Source organism: Mugil cephalus, chromosome 23, assembly GCF_022458985.1.
Source record: "Mugil cephalus isolate CIBA_MC_2020 chromosome 23, CIBA_Mcephalus_1.1, whole genome shotgun sequence".
Classification (NCBI taxonomy): Eukaryota; Metazoa; Chordata; class Actinopteri; order Mugiliformes; family Mugilidae; genus Mugil; species Mugil cephalus.
Genome location: NC_061792.1, coordinates 4,658,571 through 4,673,643, shown reverse-complemented (window position 1 = coordinate 4,673,643; position 15,073 = coordinate 4,658,571). Strand labels below are relative to the sequence as shown.

Sequence of the window (15,073 nt, the reverse complement as noted above, 5' to 3'; positions counted from 1 at the left end):
GTTGTATGAACTATTGCATAGGTTTCCTGAAGAGCAGGTTGAAGCTCAGTGTAGCGGCTCAGGTCGTTGGCGTCTTGGTGCAAGACTCTGCGTAACCTAGAAAATTCTACAATAGACAACAAGGTGATGGCAAACAAATGGTGACCTTTGATTGGACCTAACCCTAAGCCACTCTTATATATGTCCAAATTGTATTTTTGCGGAGGCCAATGGGAACCAGTCTGAAAATCCTTTTGCTGCTAGGTGAATACCACTTGGCAGACCACTGACCATTTTAAACAATTAACAGACCTAAAAGCTGAAGTGCTGTCTCTTAGCACCTCCCTATCTTAAACCTTGTATGACTCCTCTGAGCACTGCTAACGCGGCATCCCAGCTCAGTCTAATTGAATTTCACAGGCTAAACCATCTGGCCACTGACAGCAGAGCAAGAGGGGGAGTCTGCATGTGGCAAACCCCACGGTCAAGGTCACGTTCGGTAACATCATCATTATCATCATTAACAACCAGACCACACTAACTCACCAGACCCCCAACTGGCCTCTGTACACACCAATTCACTTTGACATTTCCCGTAGCGCACAAAGGCTGTTTTACAACAAGAGTGGAGTTCGGTTCTGGCTGTGCTGTTGCAGCTTACAGGTGGTAAAGGTGAACCACAAAGAATGAAGCTTTAGTCAGTGAGAATTCGAGTTTCATAGCTATGGGATAACTATGATGTGATGATCCAGGAGGAATAGATGTTCTTGACTGATTTTGGAGCTGTATTTGGTACAGATAATCATGTTTTCTAGGGGATGTTTCCTAATGATTTTGGACGTCTTCCGACCTTTATTCTAGTTGTGCCATTTGGTAAAAAGGACCCTTGACAAACAGTTTGTTCAACATGTGAGGAGTTTTGACTTTGACTTTCCTTTCTCTGAAAGGTATGTGCGCTACTTCAACGGCCTCCTGTCCGGCCACATTAAAATCAACAACAAGCCTCTGTTCCTGCATCACGTCATCATGCACGGCATACCCAACTTTGAAGCCAAAGGAGGTGAGTACCTGCCTCCGTTTAAAATGCACACAAGAAGTCGGTTGTCAGAAGTCAGATGTTGTTTTCTTGAACACGTTCCCTGTTTGCGTCCCTTGGCAGGCTGCCGTCCTTTCCTGAAGATCTACCAGGCAATGCAGCCAGTCTATACGTCAGGAATATAGTATGGAAACTTTTATTCCAGTTCAGTGTGCTTTGTGATTGAATCCAGGGGGAGAAACACTTGTTCCTGAGGTAAACTGAGATTGAATTTTAAAATATTATTGTGTTTACTTTCTAATTGCAGCAATGTCCAAGGAGACAGCAACACCAGTATCTGTATCACCATCGAACCTGGACTGCTTCTGAAGGGGGACATCTTGGTGAGATTTTAGCCATAGCATTCTAGCTTTAAACTAGATTATATACTAAAATGCAGAAACACTTCCTGACCATTTCTCTCAATGCAGCTGAAGTGTTACCACAAGAGGTACAGAAACTCCACCAGGGACGTGATGTTCAGGGTGCAGTTCCACACCTGCGCCATCCACGACCTCGGGGTGGTTTTTGGGAAGAACGAGCTGGACGAGACCTTCAAAGGTAACCACTCGCTTCGTTGTCGTGTTTTTACAGAATACTGGATGGGAGTTTGTGTTTTTATGAGTCAACATTCGGGCATCCATTCAAGCCCAAATTATATGAGACAAATTTCCATATCTTTTTTCCAACTAAGGCACTGATTTGAAGATAAAGTTGTTCCTTTATATCTGTACTTGGATTCATAGTTTCCAGTGAACCCGCTGTTCTCCACAGTTTCATAGCAAACAGAGTCCTCTGGTGGCGAAGGCAGCTCAGCATTCACCTTGAAATACTAAAGGATTAGTAAAAATTCATCTGCTGAATTTCTTAATGCATTTCCATTGTCAACTTGTACCGCATTATGGATTTTCCTGTGATTTAATCCTCCAAACTAACTCATAATTTTGCAGATTTTCCTGAATATGAGATGCTGTGTTTGTTTGAACTTGAGTGTTTTTGTGTCTCTCTACAGATGACAGGTTCCCAGAGTACGGGAAGGTGGAGTTTGTTTTCTCATATGCGCCAGAAAAAATCAAAGGTAATTCATTTGACGCTGGTATTTCTTCAACAGTAATTTTCATAACATATATATATATATATATATTTATTTATTATTATTTTTTTTGCACCGTTATGCATTTGACAACCCGTATAATTGTTCATTATGCCTCACATTTCACAGGCCTGGGCCACCTGGAGAACGGGCCAAGCGTCTCTGTGGACTACAACACCCAGGACCCCCTGATCCGCTGGGACTCATACGAGAATTTCATTCACCGCTGTGAGGACGCCATGGATGGCGAGCACGGTACGTCCACGCCATCAGATTATAATCGTTTTAGTTTTGGATGGAGTTCTGTAGCATGCATCACCTGAATAAGAAATGCATGTGTTTTGGTTTCAAATACATACTTGCAGAACATTGCACTGCATTTCACTGATGTAAATGAATCAGCTTCACCAAACAAAACATCCATGTCTTTCTGCTCTTCACCTCGGCCTGTGAAGCCTCTCTGGGCCCCCGCGCTCCTCCTCCTCCTCCTCCGACAGCCTGTCAATTAGGCCTTTAAATAGCAGCTGCAGAAATAGGGGGGCGTCAGTCGCCGTGCTACTGGCTGCCCCCTCCCTGGTGGGGGGTTGTAACCTGAAACACCAACAGCGGCAGCAACTCCCAACAAACCTGCTTCCATTTGCTCCTAGCTTTTGCTCCTAAGCCAGGAGCTCAAAAAAATGTCATAGAATTTCATAAATTCAGGGCCAGGCTATTTGCCGGAACATATGCATCATACCTTAATATTAGTAGTGAAGTAATGTAGGGGTTATTTACCACATCATGTTTCTCTCAACATTTCTGTCTGTCCATACATATGTCTTGTATACAAATAATTAATGGAAAACGTGGAACTAGAAGTTGATTGAAATTTTTGGAGCATGCTGAGTTTTTTTTTTTTGTTGTTGTTGTTTTTTTTAATCTTAAGTGGCCGCTTAGGATAGCCAACAGTCTCGCAGAGTTCCTTGGATCCCCTCAGTGATGATGAGACTCATGATTACAGCCGTTAATCAAAGAAAATCGCACCAGCAAGAGAATATGCTCCGAGTTGAGTCAGGACTTGGCACTCTGCTCTGCGCTGCATCCGCTTTTATATACATTTTTTATTTTTTTTTACAGCTTTGCAAAAGATCCATTTCATTTTTATGAACCCCCCTCCCCCCTCCCCCCAGAGACCTGTTGCAGTAATTGCTGTGCCGCAAGAAGGTCAGCGGGAATCGCCCGGATTGCAAGTTTGATCCTAATTGAATGGCCGGCAGGGTTGGCAGCGCTCAGCGGTTTGTTCGTCTCCTCCAAGTGCAGCCTTCGCTCTTTCACTTGGACACAATCATTTGGAAGTTGATGAGAATGCAGTGGCGGTATTTATTAAAGGCTTGGTAGAAGAAGATGCAACTATGAACTGAAACGGTTGTTGCAAAGGTTAGCCAGCACTGGGTAAAAAGAGAGAGCATGTTAATCAGGTGTAAATGACACACATACCACATCCACCAAAGTGAATAACGCTGATAATCTCCATGACAGAATGGCCTATTTTTACATGCTAACGCTCGGCGCACATTACTCACTCAGCAGGTATCATTTGAAAGAATCCAGACTTGTTTATTTGTCCGGGTGTTAAACCAATGTTTCATCCTCAGGCGTTGATGTCTGAATGCATCTGGGGGCTCGGCTAACTCTTCCCGACGCCATTTTTAATGGAGTCCGCCGACCTTGGAAATCCAGTTGGGAGGACTCAACGAAAGATGGGTGTCTTAAAAGGGTCCGCGGGATTAGGAAGCTTAGAGTGTGTTTCGTACTGCTGCTGTACGCGCTCGTGGGGAACGTGAGGAGAGGCGTCCTTAGCTTTCTTTAACAGTAGGTATTCGTTGGGAGAGTGTGGCGGGTGAATCATTTTTCTTGTGCGTGCTTGTGCAGCTGTTTGTGTCTGGTGTTTTTCAGCAGTGCGTGGGCATGCCGTTCGTTCGTGTATGTCGTTTCGTGGTGGTCTTTTGCAGTTGTATTTTTTTTAGTTTTTTTTTTTATGTGGTTTGCGGGAGTGGTGTGGTGTGTACGCAGTGCACCTTGTGTTTGTCGGCTTTCCGTTGCTCCACTAATAGCCCTGCGGTCTGGAGGCAGCTGTCGATCCGGAGGTCAGACCAGTCAGAGGGCCACCGTCCGGGTCGTATAGTTCCTGTACTGCTGTGAGAGATTCTGCTTTTTAAAAAGCGTCCCGTCCAAAGAATATACGAAATTCCACCCCTGACCACATAGTCTTACTTCATGCCCTAAAACGACAAATTGGCGCGACAGATTGTGTGCAAACATAATAGAAATTTAACAGCTAGGTATAACGATATATACCTAGCCCGATGTCAAATGAGGATCAAACTTAAACATTCCAAAAAAAAAGCTTTTAATTTGGTAATATTTAAAGGATGCTGCGTCGACTTTGTGTAACCACCGTCCTTTTTTTGCAATAACATCCCCCCAAGAAATGTTAAAAGCAGCGTCTTGCAGTTAGAGAACGTGAGCTTGTCCTCATGTGTGTGTGGTGTACAGTAGGGCTGTCTTTCTTGTTTACCGCCTTCCTCCCATATTTGGCTGTGGCCGAGCCCTGAAACATGTCTGGAATAGCTGGATAGAGACAGACTCGGGGGCAGAGATAGATAGAGACGGAGAGAGAAACGGGCGCGGAGAGGCTGAGGGAAACCGACAAAGTCCAAGGACGCTTACATTTGGAGAGTTTAAGGGATGATGCGAGAAGCTGAACGTCACTGACTTGTGAGTATAAGGCCTTTGAGTTCCTTTTATCAAATGAATTGGCGTGTGAGGTTGTCTGTGAAAGCAAAAGTTCCAAAAATTTGCGTTACTTGTCTGACGGATATTGGTCGCACCTTTATCCGGACAAAATGAGCCCAATTCTGTCCTTTCAGTCAGCAGAGGCGAGAGTGTGTTTGCCTGTTTGTTGCGTTTCCATGTCAACCCCATTGCATCCTGTGTGTTTGGCACCTATACGGTATAAAGTGAGTCACGTAGGCGAGCAATTTGTGTGTGGAACATTTTACGAGCGGGCTGCAATTTGGGTACACCAGAACTATTAGGGGCCTTGGTTGGTAGCTTCATGTGAGCTCCAGTAAGGCTTTGAGACTGTATATGCACGTAGGTTTTATTTTATTTTTTAGTTTAACTGCCCTGGACACAGAATTTGAACAGTTTTTGCAGTGGCATGAAACAAAATACGAGATGTCCTTGAAGAAACTTGAGGTGTGGATGATGTGAATGCCTACTCGTTAGATACAGTATGCGTAACGAGCAACACGTCAAATATGGTCATCGAAATCGTGCTTTTCTGGAGCGCGGTCAAGTATTTTAAAAGCGGTCTGTGTACGTCTCGCATGAGCACATAATGCTTCCTGTTAGTCGTCTCGCTGACAGCACGGTGAGCTGCAGCAGCAGGTTCAAATCCAAGCAGTGTAGACCCCGCTTAGTTCGTCCCTCATCTCTTAATGCCTATTTTCTCCTACTGTCTGATAGATGTCTCCATGTGACTCTTTTGAATGTCGGTCTGTCACTCAGGCTTTCACTTTTCCAGTTTGGATCTTATTGCTCTAATTAGCACAGCTTCCTTTCTACTTTTTTTGGAAAGATGTTCTACTCTCTCTCTCTCTACTAGCTTTTCTGGTGCTCGTGCTGGATTGTCTCTCTGTCTTTGAGAGGTAAAGCTCTCAAAGGCCGGGGCATGTCAGACATCTAGGTAGACTGGAGGCGCTGTTATGACAGCTACTAATCCTCATAAGTGAAAGATAGATGGGTGCACAGATGTACAGAAAGTCAGCTATGACCTAAAATGATCCTCTTAGTCCTGTTGTTGCCATGCAAAAGTTGACACTGATAGCAAACTAAGATGGAGTGATGGAGTTGAACCACATTTTAATATGAAGCGACCGTGTCGGCCTTTGTCTCGTTCATACGTTTTTGTTCTATCCAGTTCATGCTAACGTTTTTACCAATAAGTATTCATAGCATCACCATCAAGCCTCAGTATAGAATATACATGGGCCCATGAAGAAGCCTGTATCCTTCATTTTGTGTGTTTAAGTAATCCTCCGTAAAGAAATATCACGTGATTTTAGTTTCTACCTGTTCTGTCCATAGACTGTAGAAAAAAACGCTGTGACAGCCATGTGGAGCTCCCCCTGGTGGCTGACTGAAGTGAGCTACACCTCGTCAATGTTGGGGGACAAAGTACACATCAAATGCATTTTTTTAAAGGATGGTTTCTGGCATTTTAAGTACTTAATATAATTCTGATGCATGTTAAGGTGTCCATTTTTCTGAGAAGTTCCGTTTTAGTTTTTTTCTACAAGAACAGGGTGGGACATAAAAATGATTATAAAAATGACATATACTGAGTTTGCACTCAGTAGGTATACATGCAGAGCTTAATAGTGCTGTGCTCGAAATTTGACTTTCTGAATGAGGTCCTTGTCCCAGTTTACATGCAATGTTGAAAATCAAATAATTGACAGGAACATGTTCTCCTCCTCCACACTAGGTGGCAATATGTGTCTTGTCAGCGGGTTAATAGCATGTTCATGCAGCAGACCGGCATTTCAAACAACAACAAGATGGAAAATAGCTCAGCTTTTTTAATCTTGTACGTAATGTGTGCACTAATTATGGTGCAAATAAGATGGTGCTATCCCTCAGGTGGTTCGTCTACCAGCTCTGGTTACCTTCTTCCGTGACCTTCTTTGTCGGATGTTTTTGTTCCAGGGTAGGTTGTGGAGATGTCTTAACCAGATAAGGAGATCTCAGATTTTAGTGTAATGTGTTTACATGCACTTAAGTTGTGCAGTTAAAGTCGGATTAAGGCAATAATTACTTTTTTTCACATGCAAATGTATTGATTGACAACCGGACAGTACTTCACAGACTCTGGTTCCCAACTCCCAAGATGGCGCCTCCCATATCCCCAGGCTACTAGCTTCAGCGTGGCCAATGGTAGGAAGTGGAGACTTGTCATCCATTTTTCCTACACTCTACGGTTCTCCCAATCTGCAGCCTGATCTCACAATCCTTCCCTCGACATGAATCAGACGTGGCTGGCAGTCAAATAGACAGACAGTCAGACGGATAGCTTTTTATGACAGTCGCTCAGATGACAGGCCCATGGATGACATCACCCAGAAAGCAATCTCAGAGACAGACACTGATACAGTCACGTCACGCCACCTCAAACTGTGACAGCTGGACAGTGATAGATAGACCGAGTGGCAGACATGGCAAATATAAATCCGCGACAGTTTTCCTTGTGCCAGTCACTGATACGCCAACCATGACACCTTTTTCACTGATGGGCTGTCACATCATCCCTTATGAGGCGTCTCCCTCTGTCTCTCATGCTCTGCTGCGAAAAAAAATTTAAAGTTAACCGACAGCTAATAATTTTGCACCTTTTTAAGTAAAATTCTAATCCCAAGCTAGGATATTGTTCTCAGTTCATAAAAATAAATACTGCCGCTACTACTTTTGTGACCAGGCATTGGATTAAAAGGCTTAACAGGTCTTTAAGACAAGAGAGGGAGTTGTCAGTCAAACCCAGTCACCCTCTGCTGGCATGCAGACTGGCCGTCGTCACGGTGGTATGAAAGCTGTGAAGGTGAATGTCACATCCTGCTGTGAGATGGCTCAATGGCTCGCTGACATCACAGTGTGTGTGTGTGAAGATGTTTGTGCATCTGCAGGCCTGCTCCTGCAACTCGGTGTGTAATTGGATGAAGAATTGAAAGTCTTAAAAAAGGCGCTGTATCATTATCAAAAACCAAACTGAAAGCAATGATTTATAGGGAGCCCATAATGACCAAGTGGCGGCAACAGACAAATGCAACTATATTGCTTCATGCCGGCTTCTCCCCCAAAATTTATGTTCTCCTTCCCTTGATGAACAAGTGGCATCAGGTGCACTCAATCTCCTGACTGGAAAAGTGCAAACTAAACTAATGTATTGAATGTTGTTGAGTAGAACAAGTTAGAACAAATATAGAAGTGTCATGTTAAATCAAAACACTGGCCGGGAAAATCATCTATGTCAAGCTGCCTAATTTCTCTTTGTGGTTTTCTTACCCCAAAGACCCTAACATCCACCTTACACCCCTGAATAACCCTTAATCACACCATAGATGTGCGTACCCCTTTGCAGTATGTGAATGAAATCGTACCATCATATCACAAAACTACTTCTAAATAGGACTACCACTGCACGCTGCTTTCCCATGTGCACGAGAGATCCACCACATGGTTTCATTTATTCTTGCGTGTAAAAGGTGTTTCTATCTGCGTTTTGTAAAAATGGGTTTGGCCCTTTTTATAGGATTATCGCTTTCCCTATTACGGAGTCGGTCTTAAAATTTCCAACCTTAAATGCCTCTGGAAAGTTTTAACAAGAAAGAAAAGATCCACCCAAATACCTTTTTAAATACAGTCAAGGACAATTCTGCAGTAATTTCAGGAACTTTTAGCGCCGGTTGCATAAGCTAATAGATATTTACCCAGTTTCTACCTGATTTAAATAGAAAGAATATATCATCTGTATAAAAATGTTGTTTTTTGGTACCAACCAAAAAAGAATCTCAGTCCTCAAGGTGTGCTACTTTTCATGAGAGCCCTGAACAATAATTGGCTGAAACGATCAATGTTATCACCAGACTGCACAGGTAGAGACCAATGGAGCTATTAGCACCTGGACAACAACCACGAACAAAAGGAATAAAAATAAATTTGGGCACTTTCTTCCCACCTGGTATGTAACCGTATATTAATACAAAGATAGAATCTACATGAGGGTTACTAAGGAATCTCTTCACAACCAAAATTGTCTTGAAGTATTTTAGTCATGAAGGACTTAGGCCAAGAATTATCTAAATACAATACGTGATCAAGTGAGAACAAAGTACTGAACTGAGTCTATATATTTAACGTGGTATATTTGATCCAATATGACCAATAAACTTGACTCTATCAAATGGTAGACCAGCTTTGCATCAACTGCCTGGTGCGTGTATGTTGACAAATGGCCACCTCAATCACCCTGTCGGTTAATCCCAGATGTAATAACTGTGCATATAATCCACGACCCAGCTGGTCCATTTGATACAGCAATAACAGTGGTTGTAGCACATTGTCTATTTATAACAAACCATTGGCCACAGGTGTTTAAATGGCTTTTTAATTGCCTCCAAGGCTGCGATGTAGCAACGAGGCGCTCAAGTGAACACTTAAGAGAATACAGCCAAGAGGCAGGTGCTGCATGTGTGCGTGCAATGTTGTGTGAGCAATGCTTCTGGCAGTTTAACAAGAAAGGAAAGCACCTGTCACACGAGAAAATATAGAGCACTCACAAGTGTGGGTTTTTTGTGTGCAAGAGAGTGAGGGTGTGTGACTTTGATGAGTTTTTACTTTATGTTCAAGCACTTCTCGAATCTGAATTTTACTGAATGTTGAAAAGAGTTGTGGGGAAATGCAGCTTTACACTTGGAAGTGGAATGAATGTCACGTTACCGGCATTCACCGGGGCAGGAAACGAGACGTTGGCTATTTGTGTTAGCCAAGCTGTTGGTGACTCAACCAATCTAATTCGAGGTCTGCTGCAACTATTTATTGACACCAGAGGAAAGCTATTTGCTCTATTCAGAAGGTTGTGTTTGTCATTCATAATCTCGTGTTTGGATTTAATTCCAGGCTGGGTCAGATCTGACTCTTATGTTGCCATACGGCCGGCACCTTGCAGGGACATCATATTGTTTTTGGTGATTGTCAAGTCAAATGAAGTACAGTGGTGTAAATTCTTTATTCTTGCACTGAAACACTAGTTTGTGTCAAAGAACACACTCATAGTAACTGCTGATTACACTATTGCTCAGGCTGTTTCCATTATGATCACATAATGTATTCAAGGAGGCCCTGACGCCTCAGAATTCACAGTTGGCTGCCAAAACAGCAGATTTATGATACACCTTTTATACACTTTTCTTTTTCAAGGTCCCACCACCATTCATTTTTGAGGGTGCTTTTTGGCTGCCACCCTTCACAAGCCTCGGCTTAACATAAAAATTGGGGAGTTGGAGACAAACGACATGTTCTAGTGGACTTTCTTTAAAAAAAAAAAAGTGATTTATTAGATAGAAGATACTGTGGCAGAAATGACACCCCTTGGCTTAGATTGCTGGAAATCCTGGATTAACAGAAATAGGGTGTCTGAAGCAGACTGAATTTTAGTGTCATGCTCAAGGGCACTCCGGGAGACTGGCTGTTCATGCTGCTGAATATGAGTGTGTGAAGATGCATATGAGCGCAGGGATCTCTTCCAGTTGAGGTGCATGCCACGAACCTGAGGTGACTGTAAAGGTCTTAACGTGGTGAGAAGTTGCACCGAGCTGTGTAGTTTGTCATGTCCTTTTTCGGAGTCATGAAGGTTATACCAAGCTCGGGCCACTCCTGTACCTCTGATGAAGGCATTATTTCTCAAGAACAGGGACCAACTGAGACACTTAATCAAGAAGTGTTCCGTAATGTGATTTAGACTGATTTAACCACAGGATGGGGTTAACCAGCAGCTGGAAAAAGTGTCACCATGGCAAAGCTGACTATTTTTTGCTCTGGATTGCTAAAAGTCACCCTCTTATACTGTATCGAGGTAGATTACAGTTCTGAAAACACTACCTAAGGACTTACGCTATGCATTGACAACTCTGCCAATACTCAGGGCTCAGCGAAGGTGACACACAATGAAGGGATCCCCTCTAATGACATCACCAGGCGGGGGTGTTGCAGTCCTTGGGCAGACAGATGGCGCGGAAGTTTATCTGAAACAACGTCCCTTCCCAGGCAGCAGGGTGGAGGTGGTGACGGTGGTGGAGTCCCTCCCCGGCTGCCGGGAACACTCAGAGATGATCCCAGAGTGCCAGCTCACCCCTTTCAGCAGCTTCGGTGGTACAGCCCCACCTCACTCCAGTGAAGCACATGGTGGGCGATGGGAGGACATGAATCAGAGAGGACAGGGAGAGTGAGAGAGACGAAGCCCAGAGGCAGAAAGTTCAGTGACTGAGAAGCTTCTGAAGATTTGCGGATGTTATATGTGGTGGCTTTCTGATCTCAACCTAATTGGGTGAACAAGAGGAAATATTTCGATCCGGTCAGTTTTTTTTTTGTTTGTTTGTTTGGAAAAGTAAAAATCAGAAGAGTGACCTACAGGTAAGGAGGATGTTTGGAGTTTCGTACTATGATGTAGACATTTTGAGAAATGTATGAATATCTCATTATGGTATAAAAATATCAAAATGAGATTTATCGTCAAATGAGTGCTATGGTTAGAATATTTCTCTCAGGAAATATTTACATTGTGCCTTTAACATACGTGGTTTACATTCGGCTTTGACAATTTTGGATTTTTAGATTAACTCCAAATTAAATGTAGTTCTTAGCACTGGGAGTATAACTGTATCAAGATTCAAAACAACCACAGGAACAAACTGTGTTTACGGCTTCCCTGTACGTCCTCTCATTCTTGTCGCTACTGTGCCTGTGAGTTGTTGTTGACATGGCTTTGGAAATAGCTGTGGTCCGAGTGATCCACCATCTGTCCCCAGGGGCCGCTCAATTTGGAACATCCCGCATACGAGCCAGTCACAGTCATGTATATGTGTTTCACTTTGTGGATGTATATTAGTATACTAGGTATGGGAAACCAGCGTGGTGCAATGTTGCCTTTTTAAAACTGTCTGTTTAAAACTTGTTGCTATGATCGACAATTATACCTATGTTATATTTCCAACTGTCAATAAGATTGTGTGCCACAAGAATCATGATTCAACTTAATGTTGTTTAAAAAAAAAAGTTGATGTTGCTACTGAAATAGCAGCCAGCCTTGAATAAAGGTCTGTTACTGGAAATCATACAGCGCTATGTGTGTCCAAGAAATGTCAAATGTGTTTCTGCACACTTTTGATACTCTAAGCAGATGGTGATTTTTTTTCTCCCCATCCTTTCATCCGAAGCATAGCCAGGCCAAAGGAATTTAGTTGCTTTTTGATGAAAATTCGCCCTGTCCAAGTTGCCACAAGTAAATACGCCAGAGAATTCATAATAAAAATTAGTGGTACGTCTTTTCTAAACGTGTATATTATACGTTTCTGTATTAATTTATAGCACAGTGCATCATGTGTGCAATGGCTTTGACTTTGTTGGCATGATTCAGCAGCCAGAAATCAAACTGAAGAAGACAGCTCACTTTCTTCCAGGGCTTTGAAACAGGCACTGCTGCTCTTCTATTTGGCTCACACAGACCAGCTGTTTCAGTGTGGTGGGCAGGACCCGCCCTGGTTCACGTCAGACCACGTGGGCCTGCACTGACGCAACGTGACAGGGCCTTTAGACTTGCAAATTGGCTATTAATAGAGCTGAAGGGGTTGTGTTGCTACTGTTGCTGGTGGTTGGGCTGCATGCTGAACCTTGGGTCAAAAGAGTCAGGTGTAGAGGCGGGGTTACTGTGCTTGTGTTGTGTCCCATGTAAAAGTGAGTTGATGATTCGATCCAGTGAACAATTATGAAACCAATTAAAGCATAAAGACAAGATGAATTAAATAATGTTGAAGAGATTCGTGTTTGATTCATCATTGAACAAAACAAAGACAAGTCTGTGTAATTTAGTTCTGTGTTTTGATTCTGTATGTACTTGGAACTGCATGGAAAACATGGAAGTATTTATACAGTAGTAATACAGTATATATTTCTTCTTGTCTCTTTCAGATGTTGTTCACACCCAAGGTCCACTTGATGGAAGTCTATATGCCCGGGTTCGCAAGAAAGACTCCCTGGAGGGAGTTGTCACCATCAACGGTCTCCCAGTCCATGAAAACCCCTTGACCGATGAAGAGAACCCACTGCAACACACCAGTCACCCCCTGCAAACCACTGAGCAGACCCTTCCTGTGACATGCCACACCTCCCTCCCAGCTGTGGACCATACCCTTTCCGTGAGCAGTGACTCTGGCAACTCAACCGCATCCATCAAGACTGATCGTACTGATGAGCACAGCCAGTCTGTGCAGAGTGCTGTGAGTCACAACAACCCTACAGCAACCCACCCACCACTCAGCCCACAGGAGAAAAGAGAGCTCGACCAGCTTCTGAGTGGCCTTGAGGCACCAACTCAACGGCAAGCCTACCTGTCCACATCAACAAGTCCAGGGGGAGGAGTCCGACACCTGGTCCCGGCACAAGTGCACGTCAACGGAGGTCACACCAGGCTTGCTGGCGCCCCTTCAACAGAGGAGCGAGAGACAGATATTCTCGACGACGAGTTGCCTAATAGCCAAGAGGGCAACAGTGTGGACAGCTTGGGCACAATCTCATCCCTTGAGGGCCAGGCGACACCAGCAGATCTCTATTATCAATCACAGACACCTGTCAGTGGCCAGAACGACGGGCCATACCTCGAGAGAAGCGCTCTTGGGGATAAGCTTAACAAGATGCCTGTCCATGGAGTACGAACTCCCACAGTGATGCAGGAGAGGTCTGACTCAACATCGCCTCAGGCGGGATACAACAACTACCAAAATGGAGGAGGGATGTACCATTCACAGTCCTTTGGGAACCCAACCGCCAGCAGCCCTGAGGCCAACCCTAAATTGATGCCCAGGGCCCCTGAAAGGAGCACAAGTAGCCGGGAGGCTGTTCAAAGAGGTCTCAATACCTGGCACCAATATAGCCTCCCGGATGATCCATTTGGCCCTCCTCTTCAGTCAACACACAGTCTGCCCCACTTTCCAACTCCAGCCTCACAGCGGGATATTGAACAATCCATTGAGGCACTAAATATGTTAATGCTGGATCTGGACCCAATCAACTCCCACATGTCCAAGTCCCACAGTGCCCCCCCTGGAGAGAACAGCCTCAATTCCTCCCAGGTGCCCTTCTCCCAGACCCTTGCCAGGCCCTCATACCAAGGGGACTCTGCTATCCACAGCTACAACAACTCTGGGCCAGTTGGAAACACCTTTCATCAGCCCCTACCATCAGCTGGGAGAGTGTCAACATTGCCCAACCAGAGTCCAGTTATAGAGCCTCCAGTATATTCTCCCCAGAGGCCTAACGTCGTCTACCAACACCAAAATACCACCCCGACACACACCCCCGAGCCCTACCTCCACTCACGCCAAGCACCCCACCATTATGCCACTGATTCACCCTCTAATTTCAACCAGCAGGCACCTCAGAAGCCTATGAACTCGTATCCAGGCGTTGGGGTTTCACCCTCCCCAGACCTTCAGGGGTCGTCTCCATACCCGGGTTACAGTGCATCCTCTTCTCCCCTTCCTGCTTTCACGCCCCAGCCCAAGGATACATCTTCTTCATCTTTGCCCAGGGAACAAGACGCAGAGGAGGAGACTTTAAACTTGGAAGGACTAGTGGCTCACCGTATTGCCGGTAAGACTGTGAGATATTGACTGAAGTTTGTTAATGAATGAGGGAGGGACCCACATTCTTTTTGTGTAAGGTGTATCTGATTATAAAGTGTATGCCCTTACAGCAGGTTACTTTGCATACTTTTTAACATGCTTTGGAGGGCCATACTCGCTTTTGGTTTGCTTTGGTTTTGTGGTTTGTATATTTTAGTTCAATTTACAGTCAGTCATCTATACTCTCCACAGTTGTTCTTGAATGGGAATTCAGACGTGGTGGAGCTGCCATGTACAGACGGCTTTGTGGAGCTTTTTGTGGTTTGGGGTCTCAAGAACACGAGACTGTCTGAAATTAAAGAATAAAAATGGAGACTCTAAAACAGCACATGTAGCATAAATAAGAGGTATGGATTCAAAATGTAGACACAGAGCAACAAGATTGGACTTAGTGATGTTTCAGCTTCTGCTTGGAGGCTCTTAAGCACCAAG

The 15,073-nt window shown here is 44.2% G+C and overlaps 1 protein-coding gene across 12 annotated transcripts in view; it reads left to right on the top strand.

Annotated features, from left to right (window-relative positions):
- Positions 1-15,073, top strand: part of tns1a (tensin 1a) — an 85,136-nt gene that overhangs the window by 52,684 nt on the left and 17,379 nt on the right. For 8 of the 12 annotated variants that reach the window (XR_007111365.1, XM_047576349.1, XM_047576347.1 and 5 more), the window contains exons 12-18: positions 927-1,039; positions 1,139-1,199; positions 1,323-1,398; positions 1,486-1,615; positions 2,067-2,132; positions 2,277-2,402; positions 12,930-14,609. Coding sequence is in view for 11 of the 12 variants with exons in the window: in XM_047576349.1 (XP_047432305.1) it covers positions 927-1,039; positions 1,139-1,199; positions 1,323-1,398; positions 1,486-1,615; positions 2,067-2,132; positions 2,277-2,402; positions 12,930-14,609 (2,252 nt within the window). In the remaining variant the exon portion in view is untranslated. Of the gene's footprint in view, positions 1-926; positions 1,200-1,322; positions 1,399-1,485; positions 1,616-2,066; positions 2,133-2,276; positions 2,403-12,929; positions 14,610-15,073 lie in introns of all 12 variants that reach the window. The other 4 variants (XM_047576344.1, XM_047576341.1, XM_047576342.1 and 1 more) reach the window with 1 other exon arrangement.